This window comes from Apodemus sylvaticus, chromosome 10 (assembly GCF_947179515.1).
Source record: "Apodemus sylvaticus chromosome 10, mApoSyl1.1, whole genome shotgun sequence".
NCBI classification, from domain to species: Eukaryota; Metazoa; Chordata; class Mammalia; order Rodentia; family Muridae; genus Apodemus; species Apodemus sylvaticus.
Window position 1 is genome coordinate 12821977 of NC_067481.1, and position 15729 is coordinate 12837705.

A 15729-nucleotide genomic window follows, 5' to 3' on the forward strand; every position below is an offset into this window, starting at 1 on the left:
TTATGTATTAGTATATGTAATAGCTGGAAATCTCTGTGTGTAAACTGTCAGTATAATCACATATATGGTGTATAGTATATGTAATTGTATTTCTCATATAATTATTCCTGTTATATATAGTGTTTTAAATTGCTTAAAGGGCAGAGATATATAGCTTGGTTGGTAGAGTGGTTCCTTAGTATGCATGAAGTCCTGGGTTCAGTCCTTAGGACTACATAAAATTAAATAGCATAGTAGCTGCAGAAGGATCCTTGCGCTATGAGTTTAAGACTGGTCGGGGCTATATTAGAGACCCTGCCTCAAAAAACTGCAGTTAAATCAAATCACTTACATAATGTTACATGCACATTTTATATGAGCAGTTAGTTATACTGTTGTATAGACAATGGAAAATGGGTTGCTCGATAGATAAGCCTTCCATTCACCCACCCAGCCCTCTAAGTCCCTGCCCATTCATGGTGATGTTTAATTAGAGGAAATCTTTACTTACCTCCCAGGTATGTGATGAACCTCAGCGTCGCCTTTACCAAAGCAGCTGATTGATAGCTACATCTGTCAGTCATGGGTAGTACTTATTATGATAGTCCAGCGGTATCATAAATAAACATCAACATTAAATATTCATTAAATATTTAACATTTATTCAACATTAAATATTCCACATTCTTTAAAACTCAAGCTGAGGTCTCACGTTGCATCTCTCTGCTCTCTCCTGGACAGAACAAAGCTTGGTTCCAGCTGCGTGTTTCCGGCCTCTTTCCTTCGGCTTACTGGTTCGGGCAGGCCCTGGTGGACATTCCTCTGTACTGCTTTGTCTTCCTCTTCGTGTCTTTAATGGACTACCTTTTACGCTTCCCAGATCCCATATTTACTACTACAACTTACTCTATACAAGTAAGCGCAAAAACTTTGAAAATGCAAGCTGCTTTCATAAGCAGTGCTTTGCCAGACACCAACTATAAGACATTTCCGCAGCGGTGCTTCTTGGAGCCTACGTGTTTTCCTACCTCGCTTTAGTCTCTCTGAGACTCACACTCCCGTTGTTGTTTTTAGATCCCGTGTTCTGTTGGCTATGCCATATCCCTGATCTTCTTAACATACGTGATTTCGTTCATTTCTCGCAAGGGGAATAAAAACAGCGGCATTTGGTCACTTAGCTTCTTTATCGTAAGTATGTGCTACTTGTGGATATTTATTGTGCAGATGTGATATAAACTTCTAAGCTAATACTTTATGTCCCTGGTAAAGTGGTCATTAATATTTTCAATTCCAAACATCTACACTTGCCTCAAGAACAGATCGCTTTTGAAATCTGCACTTTTTCCCCAGCCTATTTCTGTGCTTGTCTTTCATTAAAAGATCACATTGGCTTTTTTTTTTTTGTTTTGCTTTGTTTTAAGCTACAAAATGTTGGTTTAGGAGAAAATCAGAAAATCATCTGCATGTTTCCTGAAAGTGATTAGAAAGGCCTCGACAATTTACCATATTACAGATTCTGTTACTGGGATAGTTAAAAGTAGAAACGATTGGGGCTGGAGAGGTGGCTCTGCAGTTAAGAACACTTGCTGCTCTTGCAGAAGGCCCAAGTTCCGTTCCCAGCATCCACAGCAAGCGACTCACAATCCCCTGTGAATCTAGGTCCGGGAGATGCTCTCTTGTGGCTTCCATATACAGTGCACTCGTGTGTGTGTGTGTGTGTGTGTGTGTTATGTGTGAACATACATATAAATAAATAAATAAAATAGAAGAAGCAGAAACTTTTTGAAACTCCTTACAAGATCAGTCCCACAAAGACACTCTCACTCTCTCTCTCTCTCTCTCTCTCTCTCTCTCTCTCTCTCTCTCACACACACACACACACACACACACACGTAGTCTATGAACATTGTCATTTCCTGTGATTTCATAATGGCAAAAAGTAAATTTATTCATTGAAAACAATTTTATTGACTTCTATAGTGTGCTGAAAATGAAGGCTGATTGCAAAAGAAAAATGAATAGGGTCATCCATGAGTTATGAAAGATAAATTAGTAGCAATAACTTATTAAACTTAACATAATAAAAGTTATCTGTGTTCTTTTCCATCTTAAGGGTCTATTAGACAACAAGGCAATAATAAGCTCTTTGAAAATAGTCAGTAGGGCTGTTTAAGAAGATGGAAGGAGAAATTTCACTTTAAAAGTAAAAGCTAGGGCGAGGGAGATGGCTCAGTGTGTGGAATGCTTGCTGTGCAAACATGAGAACCTAGTTTTGATCTCCACAGCAGGCTTGAAAGGAGAGAGAGAGATGGATGCATATGTGACTGTAGCTCCAGTGCTGAGGAATGGAGACAGGTAGATCCTTTGTCTAGCCAACCTAGCAAAAGAGTGACCTTTGGTTTAACCATGCTCAGGCCAAGCAAACCCACACATGCAATGTATGCAGACACACATCACACACAAACACCATACACACACATAGCATACACCACACACATTTCACACACATGACACACATACCACATGTACACACACATCCTACACACACATACCACACAACACACATACCACATACACATACCACACACACAACATATACCAAAAATGGAGAAATGAACTCTGGAGAACATACAGGGGTGCGATTTAGAACATAAGGGATAAACACAATTCTAGAGGTGAGGACACCCAGCTTCTCCCAGGAGTTTATGTCAGTTTGCAGTATGTATAATGGATACAGGTAATAAGTGACGAAGAACCCTCTAGCAACTGTGCAAACTTGTACAGTTTGTAAAACAGTGACACAAACCTCTGGAAGTGGCAAAATGTTTAAAAAAAACCATGAAGAGTTTTTTTCTACCTATAAATTTTTTTCTATTGCCAGAAATTTGTCTTTTACCATTACTGCCTATTTTTCTCCACTGGTATAGCTAACAACAACAAATCTGTTGCTGTTGTTGCTGTTGGCTGTTTTCCAGTCAAATATCAATTTTTAAATCATTGTTTATCCTATTCTAAGTTTGACCTCCCAGAAGAAACACATGCCAGTTTCTCCCCCTTATCCATAGTGAAAGTATTTTATATAGCAGATTCTAGGTTTATCTAGTGATGGTTCACATGAGGAGGTCTAAGCCAAAGCAATTTCCCTAAATTGTTAAAAAAAAAAAAAAAGCAGAGGATGTTCATGCAAGCACACTGCTTTCCTTTTGAATGGGGAAGTTGAAATTTGGAATGATGGACTGCCACAGTCTCCCTCCCATCTGTTTATCTAGATTAAAAGATACAATGTGTGACATAAAAGATACAATGTATGACATAGGAGATACAATGTGTGATATAAAAAAATGCAGTGTGTGACATAAAAGATACAATGTGTGACACAAAAGATGCAGTGTGTGACATAAGAGATACAATGTGTGACATAAAAGATACAATGTGTGACCTAAAAGATACAATGTGTGACATAAGAGATACAGTGTGTGACATTAGAGATACAATGTGTGACATAAAAGATACAATGTGTGACATAAAAGATACAATGTGTGACATAAGAGATACAGTGTGTGACATAAGAGATACCATGTGTGACATAAAAGATACAATGTGTGACATACAGGGTATGAGACTTTAAAGGGGACACAATGTCATCATAAAATTCATTGCTTTGGTGCTGACCTTTTAAATTAATTTACGGAAGTAAAAAGGAAAGTTGGACTGTATTATCTTTGTCATGAGACCTCTTGATCTGAAAACATGAAATGTAGAGCAACTGAAATGTGTGTTTGTACTCCCCGTAGATCACCCTGTTCTCAGCGGTGGTAGAGATACTGGATTTCAATGAGGGTATACTGTATTGCCTCATCTTTTTAATACCACAAGCCACTCTGATTGGATGTTTGATGTTATCTATGAATGTAAGTAAGATGACTCTCTCGCATCCTGGAACTGTTTATAAAAGTTGGACATCTTCATGGGTCTCTAGAACTTGCAGAACATTCATGAGGATTCCAGTGGATTTTCTCCCAGGTGGGACAGTGTGTTCTGCTTGACATTTAACAGAACAGTCCTGACCCCTGTTTAACACATGGAGATGAATAGCACTAGATGGTGGAAAACAGAACAGTGTCTACAGTCATTTTATGACTTTTATGTTTCTAGGCTTAGTTAGCATTGAATGGATGTAGATAAAATGATGTTAAGCTTCATGATTTCGGAGGTTGGAGAAGCATCCTATATAAATCAACTCCCTTCTTTCTATATGATATCTATGTCTCTGTAAGAAGAAGAAAGCTGCCAGGCATAGAAAAGAGGTTACCAATGAGGTAGAGGAATAGAGAGGAGGCATCAGGTGAGAAGCAGGGGCACAGGAAGTATCTGGAGTTCTTGGAATAAAACTAAAAGTAGGTCTCTCATCATTTGAGGAAGGCTGGCTCAACACAACCTAGATCCTCTCTCACCAAGTGATCAATGAAACTCATTGCTTCAGATGAAATCTCTTTGACCAGCTCTTCACTGCACATGGAAGAATGAACCCTTGCCTAAAATTTCTACCGTACTTGGGAAAATGTCATTGAGACTGTTTAGAGCCAATTCAGATTCCTAATGATAAAAGTCTGTGAGATGAAACTTCCCTCCTTAACTACTTAATTTTTCTTTTCTAGCTTTTCTTTTATCGGTACATTAGTGAAGAACCGACTGTAGAGCCATTCCTGGTATTCCTCATTGTAAGGATGTGTTCTTTTTACTGGGTTCTAAATCATACTCAACAAAGTTAACTCACTTGACATGCAGTATTTTTACTAACATGGAGACAAGATTTTCATAATACATAAAATATAGTATTTGCAAAGTCAGAGACAACTTTTTTTAAAGATTAACTGACAAGATAGTTACTTGCCAAATATTAAGAACACTGGTACCTGTGGTAGAAAAAATTATAGCCCATTAATTATAGCTGATTTGTAATGAAAATGAATGATTTCCAAATCATTGTGCCAAGGTGGATGTTGGAGATTTAAATTGTTATTAAATATAACTCTTGTCAACAATTACACTAGTTCACTTCATACTAAGACAATTATTGGTTGTGTGATTTCTAATGCACTTCCTCCCCCCCCTCTCTCTCTCAGCCTTTCCTTCATGTTTTCATTTTTATTTTCATCCTTCGATGTCTGGAATGGAAGTTTGGAAAGAAAACAATGAGGAAAGACCCCATCTTTAGGTAAGAAGAGATCAAACTGAGGGTTAATTTGTTTCACCAATCAATATTCTGTTTTTTCTTTCTTTCATGCATAAACAGGCCAATTAATGAACCTATGTCACCGTGTCAGGACAGACTAGAAGAAGGATGTACTAGAGCTAACAGAGGCTCAGATACACAATCTAAAGAAGATTATCTATGATACAGTGACAGAAACAGACCCACACTGCTGACAGTAAAGTCTCTGACAGGGCATGCAGTGTGACCCCGGAGGAGGTGCAATGGAGATGGATCTAAAATGCTATTGATTTGAATAGAGAGGTAGTTTAAAAAAAAAAAAGAATTCTGCCATTGGTCCCTGTACATAGACAAGATACATTTTGAATCCAAGGTTTTGTGGGTGGGTGGCTGTCCTTATCCCTCCCCTGGGAGCCCTGCCTGGCTACAAGAAATGGCCTCTTCAGGATCCATACCCCACACACACTCTGCTAGGAATCTCAGCTAGAGTCACCCCCTTAAACCTCTGGGGTCTTTACCCATCCCAGGTCTCTGGCATGTCCTAGAGATTCCTCCAGCTGATCTCCTTTTCATCTCCCCTGTTCTTCCTCCATATGACCTCCTCCCCACCACCCAGCTCCCCTCCCAATCCCCTCTTCCACCCAGTTCTCTCCTTCCATCAACCTCTGATATCTATTGTTTTTCCCCTTCTAAGAAAGATTCAAGCATCCTCTCTTTGACCCTCCTTGTTATTTGGCTTCTTTGGGTCTGTTGATTATAGCATGGCTATCCCATACTTTATGGTTAATATTCACTTATAAATAAGTACATACCATGCATCACACCTAGGAGCCTCCCCCATCCCAGGTCTCCAGCTAGTCCCAGAGATGCCCTCTCTCAACTGATTTCCATTCTCTCTCCCAGCCCTCTCCTTCCCCTCCACACCTGTTCCCATCCCCTTTCTGCTCCTCACCCTATCTCCTACCCAGTTCCCTCCCTTGGGCACTCTAGTTTCTTTGGGTCTGTATATAGATTGTAGTATGGTTATCCTTTCTTTTATGGCTAATGTCCACTTATAAGTAAGTACATACCATGCTTGTCTTTCTGGGCCTGGGTTACTTCACTCTGTTTTTTTCTTTTTCACTCTGGTTTTAATGATATGGAATTGTGTATTTTATGTATTTTTTTTTGTGTGTGTGTGTAGTTAGCCTCATTGGGTTAGAGTTTTCCTTCTAGTATCTGCTGTGGGGCTGTTAGTGCAAAGTTATTGTTTAAATTTGGTTTTGTCATGAAATATCTTGGTTTCTCCATCTATGGTGATGGAAAGTTTTGCTCGGTATAATAGTCTGAGCTGACATCTGTGGTCTCTTAAGATCTGTAAGATCTCTGCCCAGCCCCTTCTAGCTTTTTGAGTCTGTTGAGAAATCAGGTATAGGGGTTGGGGAGAAAAAAAAAAGAAATCAGGTATAATTCTTATAGGTTTGCCTCTAATGTTACTTGACCATTTCCCTTGCAGTTTTAAAAATTCTTTCTTTGTTCTGCATATTTAGTGTTTTGATGACTATGTGGAGGATTTTCATTTCTGGTCCAATCTGTTCAGTGTTCTATAAGTTTCTTGTGCATTTATAGGCATCTCTTTCTTTAGGCTAGGGAAATTTTCTTGTATGATTTTGTTGAACATGTTTTCCGGGCCTTTGGGCAAGGAATATTTTTTTATTCCTACTATTCTTAGATTTGGTCTTTTCATAGTGTTCCAAATTTCCTGGAGATTTGGTGTCATGAACTTTTTATATTTTCCATTTACATTGACCAATATATTGATTTCTTCTATTGTATCTTCTATGCCTGAGAATTCTCTCTTCCATCTCCTGTATTCTACTAGTAATGCTTACATCTTTTGTTCCTGTTTTCTTTCTTGGGTTTTCTATCTCCAGGGTTGCCTCAGTTTGTGTTTTCTTTATTGTTTCTATTTCCCTTTTCAGATCCTGGACAGTTTTATTCATATCCTTCACCTGTTTGATTGTATTTTCAGGTGTTTCTTTATATTTTTGCTTCCCCTTTTAATGCCTCTACCTGTTTGAATGTATTTTCCTGTATTTCCTTGAGGAATTTATTCATGTCCTCTTTAAAGACCTCTATGCTCTTTAAAAGATTGGATTTCATATATTCTTCTTGTGTTCTAGTTTCATTAGGATATCCAGGGTTTGTTGTAGCAGGATAACTGGGCTCTAATGTTGCCATATTGCTCTAGATCTTGTTGTTTTCTTACACTGTCCTTTAGGCATTTGATTTTCTCTGGTATTGGTTGGATGATCCTGATGGCAGCAGGGCTTCAGGTGACGGGGAGAGCCATGGGTCAGGCAATGTAGGTCAGGAAACCTGACTCTGCTGGCTGTGCCTCAAGCTGACCTCACTGATAAGGAATTTGTGAGGCAGTGTTCCAAGTTGGTTGTTCTTGGGGCTCTACAGGCCTCCACGGAGTAGTAAGAGGCTCTTGGGGCACCACAAGGACCTCAGGACTGAAGAGCAAGCCCAGAAATACACAATGGAGCTTAGGGGACCAAAGGTTTCCATGGGGAATTGTGATGCTCTTGGAGTCCTGCAAGGCTCCTTTGGACTGAGGATCTCTCCCAGAGCTAGACAATAGGGGCCCTTGGGGGACAGCACACAACTCACCTCTGCAGGCTGGGTGGTAAACAAGATCAGCTGGGAAGGGTTTGATGGGGCAGTTCCAAACTGGTTAGTTTTGGGGCCACTGAAGGATTCCATGGAGAAGCAGGACCCTTGGCATCCTGCAAGACGCCCCCAGATTGAGAAAAGAAAGTCCAGAGCTCACTTAATTGATTTAATATTGTGCATGTCTTATGCAGGTAACCACAGCTGCTGCACAACATGTTCATGTGTGCAACACCATGTCATGACCAGAGAACATTTCACAGCAGTCCTCCCCATCCTATGGTTCCTGCATTCCTTCTGCCCACTCCTTCCTTTTATTTCCTGAGCTTGAAGAAGGAGATGAAACAGATATTCCACCTTTGACTGAGTACTCAAAGTATCTTATTTTCTGACACAGTACTAAATTTAAATACTCTGGCCCATTTCCCCCATGAGAACAAAATAGTTTATGCTGTTGGGCTATACTATTTTCAAAAGGGGTTTTTCAGATTATTTCTGAACTATCCATAGCATTGAAAGTAATCTTCTGATAGCTGAGCAGAATAGAAGATAGATAAAAAGTGATGGTCACTAAGCATGGTAGTGATGACCAGGGCAAGAGGAGTCACATGGAATGAGTGCAGACTGCACCAAAGGGAAATGCAATGCCTTTCTCTTATCTTGTGCTCTACTTGAGAATGGGTTTAGAACAACCAATCACTGTTGACACAAAAATAAAGGCCACAAGCCAATTATTTTTTTTCGATGTATTTTTATTTTATTCTATATATTTTTCATTTACATTTCAAATGATTTCCCATTTTCTGGCCCCTCACTCCCCGAAAGTCACATAAGCCCCCTTCCCTCCCCCTGTTCTCCCACCCACCCCTTCCCACTTCCCTGTTCTGGTTTTGCCTTATACTGCTACACTGAGTCTTTCCAGAACCAGGGGCCTTCATTCTTCTTGTACCTCATTTCATATGTGGATTATGTTTTGGGTATTCCAGTTTTCCAGGCTAATATCCACTTATTAGTGAGTGCATACCATGATTGATCTTTTGAGACTGGGTTACCTCACTTAGTATGATGGTCTCCAACTCCATCCATTTGTCTAAGAATTTCATGAATTCATTGTTTCTAATGGCTGAATAGTACTCCATTGTGTATATATGCCACATTTTTTGCATCCATTCTTCTGTTGAGGGATACCTGGGTTCTTTCCAGCTTCTGGCTATTATAAATAGGGCTGCTATGAACATAGTGGAGCATGTATCCTTATTACATGCTGGGGAATCCTCTGGGTATATGCCCAGGAGTGGTATAGCAGGATCCTCCGGAAGTGACGTGCCCAGCTTTCTGAGGAACCACCAGACTGATTTCCAGAGTGGTTGTACCAATTTGCAACCCCACCAGCAGTGGAAGAGTTTTCCTCTTTCTTCACATCCTCGCCAACACCTGCTGTCTCCTGAGTTTTTAATCTTAACCATTCTGACTGGTGTAAGGTGAAATCTCAGGGTTGTTTTGATTTGCATTTCCCCGATGACTAATGAAGTTGAGCATTTTTCAAGATGTTTCTCCGCCATCCAATATTCTTCAGGTGAGAATTCTTTGTTTAACTCTGTACCCCATTTTTTTTTAAATTTTTTTTATTCGATATAATTTATTTACATTTCAAATGATTTCCCCTTTTCTAGCCCCCCCCACTCCCCGAAAGTCGCATAAGCCCCCTTCTCTTCCCCTGTCCTCCCACCCACCCCTTCCCACTTCCCCTTTCTGGTTTTGCTGAATACTGTTTCACTGAGTCTTTCCAGAACCAGGGGCCACTCCTCCTTTCTTCTTGTACCTCATTTGATGTGTGGATTATGTTTTGGGTATTCCAGTTTTCTAGGTTAATATCCACTTATTAGTGAGTGCATACCATGATTCACCTTTTGAGTCTGGGTTACCTCACTGAGTATGATATTCTCTAGCTCCATCCATTTGCCTAAGAATTTCATGAATTCATTGTTTCTAATGGCTGAATAGTACTCCATTGTGTAGATATACCACATTTTTTGCATCCACTCTTCTGTTGAGGGATACCTGGGTTCTTTCCAACATCTGGCAATTATAAATAGGGCTGCTATGAACATAGTAGAACATGTATCCTTATTACATAGTGGGGAGTCTTCTGGGTATATGCCCAGGAGTGGTATAGCAGGATCTTCTGGAAGTGAGGTGCCCAGTTTTCGGAGGAAACGCCAGACTGATTTCCAGAGTGGTTGTACCAATTTGCAACCCCACCAGCAGTGGAGGAGTGTTCCTCTTTCTCCACACCCTCTCCAACACCTGCTGTCTCCTGAATTTTTAATCTTAGCCATTCTGACTGGTGTAAGATGAAATCTTAGGGTTGTTTTGATTTGCATTTCTCTAATGACTAATGAAGTTGAGCATTTTTTAAGATGCTTCTCCGCCATCCGAAGTTCTTCAGGTGAGAATTCTTTGTTTAACTCTGTACCCCATTTTTTAATAGGGTTGTTTGGTTTTCTGGAGTCTAACTTCTTGAGTTCTTTATATATATTGGATATTAGCCCTCTATCTGATGTAGGATTGGTGAAGATCTTTTCCCAATTTGTTGGTTGCCGATCTGTCCTCTTGATGCTGTCCTTTGCCTTACAGAAACTCTGTAACCTTATGAGATCCCATTTGTCAGTTCTTGCTCTTAGAGCATACGCTATTGGTGTTCTGTTCAGAAACTTTCTCCCTGTATCGATGTCCTCAAGGGTCTTCCCCAGTTTCTTTTCTATTAGCTTCAGAGTGTCTGGCTTTATGTGGAGGTCCTTGATCCATTTGGAGTTGAGCTTAGTACAAGGAGACAAGGATGGATCAATTCGCATTCTTCTGCATGCTGACCTCCAGTTGAACCAGCACCATTTGTTGAAAAGGCTATCTTTTTTCCATTGGATGTTTTCAGCCTCTTTGTCGAGGATCAAGTGGCCATAGGTGTGTGGGTTCATTTCTGGATCTTCAATCCTGTTCCATTGATCCTCCTGTCTGTCACTGTACCAATACCATGCAGTTTTTAACACTATTGCTCTGTAGTATTGCTTGAGGTCAGGGATACTAATTCCCCCAGATTTTCTTTTGTTGCTGAGAATAGTTTTAGCTATCCTGGGTTTTTTGTTGTTCCAGATGAATTTGATAATTGCTCTTTCTAACTCTGTGAAGAATTGAGTTGGGATTTTGATGGGTATTGCATTGAATCTGTATAGTGCTTTAGGCAAAATGGCCATTTTAACTATATTGATTCTACCGATCCATGAGCATGGGAGGTTTTCCCATTTTTTGAGGTCTCCTTCCATTTCCTTCTTCAGAGTCTTGAAGTTCTTGTCATACAGATCTTTCACATGTTTGGTAAGAGTCACCCCAAGATACTTTATACTGTTTGAGGCTATTGTGAAGGGGGTCATTTCCCTAATTTCTTTCTCAGCCTGCTTATCCTTTGAGTATAGGAAGGCCACTGATTTGCTTGAGTTGATTTTATAACCTGCCACTTTGCTGAAGTTGTTTATCAGCTGTAGGAGCTCTCTAGTGGAGTTTTTTGGGTCACTTAGGTAGACGATCATGTCGTCTGCAAATAATGATAGTTTGACTTCTTCCTTTCCAATTTGTATCCCTTTGACCTCCTTATGTTGTCGAATTGCCCGAGCTAGTACCTCAAGTACAATATTGAAAAGATAAGGAGAAAGGGGGCAGCCTTGTCTGGTCCCTGATTTCAGTGGGATTGCTTCAAGTTTCTCTCCATTTAGTTTGATGCTGGCTACCGGTTTGCTGTATATTGCTTTTACTATGTTTAGGTATGGGCCTTGAATTCCTGTTCTCTCCAAGACTTTAAGCATGAAGGGATGCTGAATTTTGTCAAATGCTTTTTCAGCATCCAATGAAATGACCATGTGGTTTTGTTCTTTGAGTTTGTTTATGTAGTGGATTGTATTGATGGATTTCTGTATATTGAACCAACCCTGCATTCCCGGGATAAAGCCTACTTGATCATGGTGGATGATCGCTTTGATGTGTTCTTGGATTCGGTTGGCAAGAATTTTATTGAGTATTTTTGCATCGATGTTCATAAGGGAAATTGGTCTGAAGTTCTCTTTCTTTGTTGGATCTTTGTGTGGCTTTGGTATCAGCGTAATTGTGGCTTCATAGAAGGAATTGGGTAGTGTTCCTTCTGTTTCTATTTTGTGGAATAGTTTGAAGAGTATTGGTGTTAACTCTTCTTTGAAGGTCTGGTAGAATTCTGCACTGAAGCCATCTGGTCCTGTGCTTTTTTTGGTTGGAAGACTTTCTATGACTCCTTCTATTTCTTTAGGCATTATGGGACTGTTTAGATGGTCTAGTTGGTCCTGATTTAATTTTGGTATCTGGTATCTGTCAAGGAAATTGTCCATTTCCTCCAGATTCTCCAATTGTGTTGAGTACAGGCTCTTGTAGTAGGATCTGATGATTTTTTGGATTTCCTCAGTTTCCATTGTTATATCTCCCTTTTCATTTCTAAGTTTGTTAATTTGGATACTTTCTCTGTGCCCTTTGGTCAGTCTGGCTAAGGGTTTATCTATCTTGTTGATTTTCTCAAAGAACCAGCTCCTGGTTTTGTTGATTTTTTGTATGGTTCTCTTTGTTTCTACTTGATTGATTTCGGCCCTGAGTTTGATGATTTCCTGCCTTCTACTCCTCCTGGGCGAAGTAGCTTCTTTTTGTTCTAGGGCTTTCAGGGGTGTCATTAAGCTGGTAATGTATGCTCTCTCCATTTTCTTTTTGGAGGCACTCAGGGCTATGAGTTTTCCTCTTAGCACTGCTTTCATTGTGTCCCATAGATTTGGGTATGTTGTGTTTTCATTTTCATTGTGTTCTAAAAAGTCTTTAATTTCTTTCTTTATTTCTTCCTTGACCAAGGTATCATTGAGTAGAGTATTGTTAAGTTTCCACGTGTATGTGGGTTTTCTGTTGTTTCTGTTGCTATTGAAGACCACTTTTACTCCATAGTGATCAGATAGGAGGCATGGGATTAGTTCTATCTTCTTATATTTGTTGAGGTCTGTCTTGTGACCAATTATATGGTCGATTTTGGAGAAGGTACCATGAGGTGCTGAGAAAAAGGTATATTCTTTTGTTTTAGGATAGAATGTTCTATATATATCTGTTAAATCTAATTGGTCCAAAGCTTCAATTAGTTTCATTGTGTCCCTGTTTAGTTTCTGTTTTCCTGATCGGTCCATTGAGGAAAGTGCAGTGTTGAAGTCACCCACAATTATTGTGTTAGGTGCAATGTGTGCTTTTAGTTTTAATAAAGTTTCTTTTACGAAAGAGGGTGCCCTTGCATTTGGGGCATAGATGTTCAGGATTGACAGTTCTTCTTTTTGTATTTTTCCTTTGACCAGCAAGAAGTGTCCCTCATGGTCTCTTTTGATGACTTTGGGTTGAAAGTCAATTTTATCTGATATTAAAATGGCTACTCCAGCTTGTTTCCTGAGACCATTTGCTTGTAAAATTGTCTTCCAGCCTTTTACTCTAAGGTAGTGTTTGTCTTTGACCCTGAGGTGTGTTTCCTGTAAGCAGCAAAATGTAGGGTCCTGTTTACGTATCCATTCAGTTAGTCTGTGTCTTTTTATTGGGGCATTAAGTCCATTGATGTTAAGAGATATTAAGGAATAGTGATTGTTACTTCCTATCATTTTTGACGTTATTTTTTAAATTTGAATGCTTAACTTCTTTTGGGTTTGATGAAAGGTTACTATCTTGCTTTTTCCAGGGTGAAGTTTCCCTCCTTGTATTGGTGTTGTCCTCCTATTATCCTTTTTAGGGCCGGGTTTGTGGATAGATATTGGGTAAACTTGGTTTTGTCATGAAATATCTTAGTTTCTCCATCTATGGTGATTGAGAGTTTTGCTGGATATAGTAGTTTTGGTTGGCATTTGTGTTCTCTTAGAGTCTGCATGAGATCTGCCCAGGACCTTCTAGCCTTCATAGTCTCAGGTGAAAAGTCTGCTGTGATTCTGATAGGTCTTCCTTTATATGTTACTTGGCCTTTTCCTCTTACTGCCTTTAGTATTCTTTCTTTGTTTAGAACATTTGGTGTTTTGATTATTATGTGACGGGAAGTATTTCTGCTCTGGTCCAGTCTGTTTGGAGTTCTGTAGGCTTCTTGTATATTCATGGGCATCTCTCTCTTTAGATTAGGGAAGTTTTCTTCCATAATTTTATTGAAGATATTTGCTGGCCCTTTAAGTTGTAAATCTTCACTCTCATCTATGCCTATAATCCTTAGGTTTGGTCTTCTCATTGTGTCCTGGATTTCCTGGATATTTTGGGTTACAAGCTTTTTGCATTTTGCATTTTCTTTAGCTGTTGAGTCCATGGTTTCTATGGAATCTTCAGCATCTGAGATTCTTTCTTCTATCTCTTGTATTCTGTTGTTGATATTTGTATCTCTGTCCCCCGATTTCTTCCCAAGGCTTTCTATCTCCAAAGTTGTCTCCCTTTGAGTTTTCTTAGTTGTTTCTACTTCTGATTTTAGATCCTGGATGGTTTTGCTTAGCTCCTTCACTTGCATGTTTGTGTTTTCCTGTAATTCTTTAAGAGATTTTTGTGTTTCCTCTTTCATGAGCTCAGCCTGTTGACCAAAGTTCTCCTGTATTTCTTTAAGAGATTTTTGTGTTTCGTCTTTCATGACCCTCAGCCTGTTGATCAAAGTTCTCCTGTATTTCTTTAAGTGTTTTTTGCATTTCCTCCTTGTTGGCTTTTGTATTCTCCTGGATTTCTTTCAATGATTTTTGTGTTTCCCTTGCAAGGGCTTCTAACTTTTGATCCATTTTCTCCTGAATTTCTTTAAGTGTGTCCTTCATGTGTTCCTGTACCAGCCTCATGACCAGTGATTTTAAATCCAAATCTTGTTTTACTGGTGTGATGGGGTATCCAGGACATGTTGGTAGAGGAGAATTGGGTTCAGATGTTGCCATATTGCCTTGATTTCTGTTAGTGACGTTCCTGCGTTTGCCTTTTGCCATCTAGTTCTCACTGGTGTTAGTTTTTCTTGTCAGTGCTGGACTCACCAGTGCAAGCTGCCCCTTCCCAGTTGGCCTCTGGTGCACAGCTTACCTCCTGTGCTGCTTGTAGACAGGGTGCTGCTGCCCAGGCTGTTCAGATCCCAAAGCAGGCACCCGAAGGCTCCCGCTGGGGCCCGCTGGATTCACTGGAGCACACTGACTTCTCCCAGCTGGCCGCCCGGAAACCCAGCTAGCCACTTGCAGGACTTGGATATGTGGTGCTGCCGCCCAGGCTGATCTGGGCAGCAGAACTCCCCAACCGGGTTGGTGCACACAAAGCTAACCTAGCTGCTCAGGCCCTGAGTCTAGGCAAAAAGCCTGGCAGGCCAATGTTGGTGCAAAGCTCCCCTCAGCTGTGGGTGTTAATTGGGTGTGTCAGGTGGCTAGGATGGTGGCATGCGCGAGTTCCCTGAGAGTGCTGGGAGAGTCTGCTGGGCTAACAACCTCCTGGCTGGGTCCAGCACACAGATGACCCAACGAGCAGCCCAGGGCCTGGGGGCAGTCCAGGGCCTGGGGGCAGTCCAGGGCCTGACCGTCTGAGACCCCTGCTATGTCCTCCTTGGGCTATGCCTGTTAGCTGGTTTGGTTTTGCCTGCTAGGTCTCTCTGGCTTCCCATAGGCAAAATGGAGGCGGTCCGCAAACAGCCCCGATAAACAACCTCCTGGCTGGGTCAGCACACAGATGGCCCACCGAGCAGTTCCTGGGCCTGGGGGCAGTCCAGGGCCTGACCGTCTGAGACCCCTGCTATGTTCTGCCTCGGGCTATGCCTGTTAGCTGGTTTGGTTTGCCTGCTAGGTCTCTCTGGCTTCCCGTAG

General features: G+C 40.7%; 1 protein-coding gene across 1 annotated transcript in view; it reads left to right on the forward strand.

Moving 5' to 3' along the window:
* Nucleotides 1-15729, forward strand: part of LOC127693649 (ABC-type organic anion transporter ABCA8B-like) — a 74147-nt gene that overhangs the window by 45478 nt on the left and 12940 nt on the right. The window contains exons 24-28 of the mRNA XM_052194660.1: nucleotides 721-894; nucleotides 1054-1167; nucleotides 3774-3890; nucleotides 4638-4700; nucleotides 5106-5197. Of these exons, the coding sequence (XP_052050620.1) occupies nucleotides 721-894; nucleotides 1054-1167; nucleotides 3774-3890; nucleotides 4638-4700; nucleotides 5106-5197 (560 nt within the window). The remainder of the gene's footprint in view (nucleotides 1-720; nucleotides 895-1053; nucleotides 1168-3773; nucleotides 3891-4637; nucleotides 4701-5105; nucleotides 5198-15729) is intronic.